The sequence below is a fragment of the Macaca nemestrina genome, chromosome 3 (genome assembly GCF_043159975.1).
Source record: "Macaca nemestrina isolate mMacNem1 chromosome 3, mMacNem.hap1, whole genome shotgun sequence".
In the NCBI taxonomy this organism is placed as follows: Eukaryota; Metazoa; Chordata; class Mammalia; order Primates; family Cercopithecidae; genus Macaca; species Macaca nemestrina.
Window position 1 is genome coordinate 42194287 of NC_092127.1, and position 6193 is coordinate 42200479.

At 37.3% G+C, this 6193-nt stretch overlaps 1 protein-coding gene across 1 annotated transcript in view; it reads right to left on the reverse strand.

Moving 5' to 3' along the window:
- Positions 1–6193, reverse strand: part of LOC105463442 (endothelin receptor type A) — a 62297-nt gene that overhangs the window by 17719 nt on the left and 38385 nt on the right. Inside the window, exon 3 of the mRNA XM_011710521.3 lies at positions 6061–6188. Within this exon, the coding sequence (XP_011708823.1) occupies positions 6061–6188 (128 nt within the window). The remainder of the gene's footprint in view (positions 1–6060; positions 6189–6193) is intronic.

The window sequence follows — 6193 nt, forward strand, 5'->3', positions numbered from 1 at the left end:
GCTCATGTCTTCTGGCTCAGACCCTTCCTCTGTGTCTTCACTATTGTCATGATGCAATAGAAAACCATAACACCAAGAAAATAAGGAGAAACCAAGTCCAACTCTAACAAAGAAGTTTTTCTGAAAACCACCTTCATGTTTCTTGAGTTAGGATATGTCTTTGAGAATATCACAGAGACCACTGAGCAATTATTTGAAATGATAGGTTCAAGAACTGACATCAGGTTTTCAGCCATATAAAACAAAGCTGCCTTATTAATGGATCTTTGCAACTTTTCCAAGTATCTAATAACACATCACTCTGGAATAGTTGTTAAAAGAGTTTTATCTTTTTACAGCCTTCTTCCCCAGGCAACTTTTAACAAGTTGGATCTGTACCCAGACCTTTTTACTGGTCTGACTCCATCATCATCATCTTCCACTTTAACACGACTTAGCAAAGAGCAACAGTGATCCCTCCTATCCCCCTCCTGCTGCTGCTTTTTTTTTTTTTTTTTGCCTCCAAACAAACTCAAAGTAATATATAAAACATGTCACTTTCAGCATGTAAAAATACCTATTTTAATAGCTGGTAATGGCTGGTTATTCATTTTTGTTGGGAAAAGTTTATTCATTATAGAAGTATACTGCCTTAGAATTTAAAAGGTATTTCACCAAGAAAGCTGGATTGGGGTCAAAATTTGTTTTTGAATTTCTTCAGTTCCTGATTTATCTTTTTCTCAAGTGATCAAGGATGTGAAGCTAGAGTCGTGGAGAATTATTCAAAAGGTTAAACTGAGACAAGTCCATAGTTGAAATTAGCAACGAAAGCCTATCCATTCTGGCAGAAATCTCATGCTTTCTCTCAGTCCTGTTTCCCTTATTCAGATTAAAAGCTGATAGTGAGAAAGCTAGATCTTTTCTTTGATCTTACATCATTCTGTAATCATTCATTAATGAAGTAATAAAGAAATCCTATAGAACTTGGATGTACGGGTTCTCTCATTTTCTTTCAAACAACTCTGAAATGTGAGATAATAATTATATTTTAAAAATACTGTGTAAAAACTTCATGGGAACTCTTTGTCCTGGGCCCTAATTTATTCAGCTCATAAAATGAAAGCAGGGATTCACAAACTGCAACAGGTTCCAAACTCTCTTTTTATTCCCTGTTTTATTTGAAAAAGTTTTTTTTTAATTTTTTTTTTTAATTTTTTTTTTTATAGTAGAATATAATGCAACCAAATGAAGAGTTAAAGCAAATGGAATCTTATCTTCAGGAATTAAGTGTGAATGATTCATTCTCTCGTGTGAAAGCTTTTGAAATAGAAATGTCAAATAGATTCCCTACATACAAGTCCTGGAGCTTATAGTCAATACCAAATGAAATGTAAAATAGTAAAGTGTGTGTCTAGGGAACAAAGAATGATTAGTTTATTTTCAAGGAAAAACCTTTTGGATTAAGGCTGATTTTTTTGTGAGAGTGGAATTTTAAAATAGTTCATCTCCTTGATCTACAACTCAGATCAAATCTTAATGAGATAGATTCTTGGCATTATGTTTTCTTTCTTTCTTTTCTCCTTGTTTCTTATCTTTCTTTTCCTTCGCTTTCCTCCTTCAGTCCATCCTTTCTTTTTAACTAAGAATGACTCACATTTCATTTGATACACAACTATTTATCGTGATGGAACATCTTATTTCTTGTTCTTCATGCATGAGATGAAGAGAGGAGGTGGTATGGGTGAGGTGACCCAACACTAGACATAGGATTCTATGACCTAACCTTCCCCCATCTCCCCGACTCAACACGGCATGATTGAAGCTGGATATGATGCTCCGAGATCCCCTCAAAGAAGAAAGAGGAGGCAGAACAAAAATGTGAGGAGGAACCAGCTCTGCCCCCTGGGCCTGTGAGAGGAGTGACAAATATTTTCCCCAGCTTATTACTTGTTTTTTTTTTGTTTTTTAAGTTTTATGAATGTTTAATCTGAAGGTTTTAAAGTACTATATCGTAAAATATATTTATAATTTTATCCAGAATTTCTACCATTCTTTTTAAGTTCAGAAGGGTCTTCCTTCCCTTTCCAGAGATCAAAAAGATAGTCTATTTTCTTCTACTGCTTTATGGTATAAACAAAAAATAAAATTCTAAGCCCCTCAAATAACTGAATGGACCCCTTCTCTTGGCCAAGGGGATTTCAAAGAAACCTAAAAAACGAGTTCAGGCCATGATGGGAAGGGGATGTCAGACCTGCCTCTTCATACTTTCCTCTCTTTGGAATTCAGGCACAACAGGCCAGCATTAACATTAAAATAGATCTTAAGACAACAAAACAGACTCTCTGTAGCAGTTAGATACCAAATCCCAACCATACTCTAGTATAGCATCACATGACAGAGAGAAGGCCCTGAAAGAAATAGAAGTATTTCACTCCGAAATATATTTATTTGACCTATTTTGAAATGACCCTGTATAGCCATCTCTTGTGGGGAAAATTTATGTTCTGTAGATAATTCCCTTCCATTTCCAGGTCTTTTCCTGATCCAGGAGAGATTTAACTAAGAGTCTGGCACCTTTTAAGATCTGATAAGAGGCGTTAACCATCTATTCTCATACTACCTGGAGGTTTCATCTACATAGAACCTTGGCTTCCACAATCTCCTTATCCTAATCCCAAGCACTTCTTGTCAGTATTTGCTGACTTCAAATCTTTAGGCAAAACTTAACTCTTTCAACTAAATGCCAGTCAGGAAATATTTTAATCCACCTATGACCTGGAGGTACCGCCCTGCCCTCCTCGCCCACCCTCCACTTCAAGATGTCCCACATTTCCAGGCCAAACCACTGTAAACCTTACATGTATGGATTTATGTTTTTGCCCATAACTTCTGTCTCCCGCAAATGTATAAAATTAAACTGTAACTCAACAACCTTGGGCACAGGTTCTTGGGACGTCCTGAGGCTGTGTCACAGGTCATGATCTTCACATTTGGTTCAGAATACATCTCTTCAACTGTTTTTCAGAGTTTGACTTTCTTCGTCAACAATGGTTTGAGTTTTTACGTGCTTGAGTATAGTGGTTAAGAATGCAGACTACCAACATTTGATTACTGGCTCCAGCACTTAGTAGCCATGCTGACTTGGTTAATCTCTTTCAACCTCAGCTTCCCTATCTGTAAAGTGGAGATAACACACCAACTATCACAGTTACATAAACTAATTTTTTTTTTTTTTTTTTTGAGACAGAGTCTCACTCCATCACCCAGCCTGGAGTGCAGTTGTCTAATCTCGGCTCACTGCAACTTCCGCCTCCCAGGTTCAAGCGATTCTTGTGCCTTAGCCTCCCAAGTAGCTGGGACTACAGGTGCCTGCCACCATGCCCAGCTAATTTTTGTATTGTTTGTAGAGATGGGGTTTAACCTGTTGGGCAGCCTGGTCTTGAACTCCTGGCTTCAAGCGATCCGCCCACCTTGGCCTCACAAAGTGCTGGGATTACAGGCATGAGCCACCTCACCCAGCCCTAAACTAATTTTTGTAAAGTATTTTCAACAGGGCCTAACACTTAGTAATACTCAATAAATGGTAATAATTATAAATATTATTATTGATATGTAGCAGAAGACTTTAACATGCTTTTTCCCTCAGATGGCTAAATAGCATTATTTGTTGATAAAACTTTCCTTCCCTGATTATATTCAAAGTGATTTCAGCCTGTATTATTAATACATTCTTGTGTATTCCAGCCCGAGTCGAGTTTTCCCACTGATTTGTCAGTGTGCTCATGGGTTTGCATTATATTGTTTAAAACACTGTAGCTTTATAGCACTTAAAATGACCACATAGGCCACTGCATTCTAGTCTGGGTGACAGAGCAAGACCCTGTATTTTAATAAAAAGAAAAATCATATAGGAAGAACATGTGTGTGGGACATATTGATCTTTTTTCAAAATGTCATGATTATTTTCCCATTTCTTTTCTCTACATGAATTTTAGAGTTACAACTAAAAAATTTAATTAGATATTATAATGAAAATACACAGTTACATCTCTGAAAGAAATGTAACTTGATGATATGCAGCTTGATGAATACAGGAAAAATTTTACTTGTATTAGCAATGTAAAAGAGGCGATTTAATGCCTTTAATTTTTAGATAATAGAACACATTGAATGAAAGAAGAAATGATGTTGGGATGCTGGGAGTGGGAACATCAGAGTGAGAATTTATTAGTGAATCAAATCCACATCGTAAGTGTTTATTCAGCTTTTTATGGTCTGAGGTACCAGGATCTATTTAGTCAAGTAGAGTTTATACAGTTGCCACTTATGGTATGCAAGTGTTTTTATGCAGCAGCCTTTAACATCTAATATAATGTAGACGTAACCCAAAGAGACCCTAGGCTTTCCTGCAAATCAGTGAAGGGTCTTATTAATAGATGATAAAATTATTTCTAATCTTTGGGTTTATCATTGCAATGGGAACATTTTTGTCAATGGTATGATTGCATTTTAAATTACTAATGAAATTATTTTTTGTGTTTTATTTTTAATAATACTAACGATTTTTATTTTGTGTTTCACAGTTAAAGTCATTTATTTATTTATTCATTCCTGGACTCAGGTGATTCTCCCACCTTAGCCTCCTGAATAGCTGGGACTACAGGCATGCACCACCATGCCCAGCTAATTTTTTGTATTTTTGGTAGAGATAGGGTTTTACTATATTACCCAGGCTAGTTTCAAACTCTTGGGCTCAAGCAATCAGCCCACCTTGGCCTCCTAAAGTGCTAGGATTACAGGTGTGAGCCACCGTGCCCAGCTGACATAAATTTATAACAAGGATACCATTCTAATTTTCTAATTACTGACTGCACATTTTTATGTTTTAACAGTAACAATTTTTGTCCTAACAATAATTATAAATGTAAAATAACAGAATATCTGTAAACACTTTTTTTTTTTTTTTAGACGGAGTCTCGCTCAGTCGCCCAGGCTGGGGTGCAGTGGCCGGATCTCAGCTCACTGCAAGCTCTGCCTCCCGGGTTCATGCCGTTCTCCTGCCTCAGCCTCCTGTGTAGCTGGGACTACAGGCGCCCGCCACCGCGCCCAGCTAAGTTTTTTGTATTTTTAGTAGAGACGGGGTTTCACCGTGTTAGTCAGGATGGTCTCGATCTCCTGACCTCGTGATCCGCCCATCTCGGCCTCCCAAAGTGCTGGGATTACAGGCGTGAGCCACCGCGCCCGGCCTATCTGTAAACACTTTAATGTTCTTTAGGGGAGTGGGCTTTTTACTTCTATAATGATGAGACTCAGGTTCCCTCATAAAGTGTCAGGGAATAAGTTAGAATGAAAACCTCTTTTAAATTGTATGTAGGCTAATTAAATAGGCCATTATACACCACTTGTGTGAGATTATAGTAAATATAAAAGAGTACCACAGAATGTGTTATAAAGTTCCTAATTTCATTCTTTATCATTGCTGCTATGAAAACCAGAAGGTAAAGAAAATACCATCTAGAAGTTCACAGAATTCAGAAGGGCTTCTTTAGAGAACTCTTAACAATCGTGTGCGGATTCTGGAAAGACTAAGGGACATTTGATGGAGTTTTCAGAATTGGAAAAAGGGATGTTTCTGGTGTTGCCTTCTTTTTAAAACTTATGAAACATGTCAGCCTTTCAAAAAGGCAGGGAGAAGAACATAGCAATATGGCGCACTTACCTCTCAATTAATTAAACATTACGGATATAATTGAACAGTATCATCATTTTTTAATGATAAATTTACCAAGTCAAATATAGGATTTGCATATCCCGGAATCTCCTTTTCACAAAGTTTATTCCATCTAATATGTTAATTTTCCCTTTGTTGTCAAAAGGGTGTCAAATGGGTATTATTGATAAAATGCTCTATGTACATAATTGTCTGAGCCAAAGATGGCTAATAATCAGCAAATGTGGAAGGTAATTCTAAACACATATATCAACAACTGTCCTGGGCACCAATTCTCTTGACTTCTCTTCTTTTTGAGAAAAATGCTTTTCTAAGCCCAGCAAAAGAGCAAAGGGAAAGAACCACGTTACCTGTCAACACTAAGAGCGCAGAGGTTGAGGACGGTGATCCCCACTGAGGACTTCTGCAAAAAGGGGAACAGCTTGCAAAGAAATACGCCAAAGTCATTGTGATCAAAAGGCCAGCGCCCAGCCAGCAGCTGAA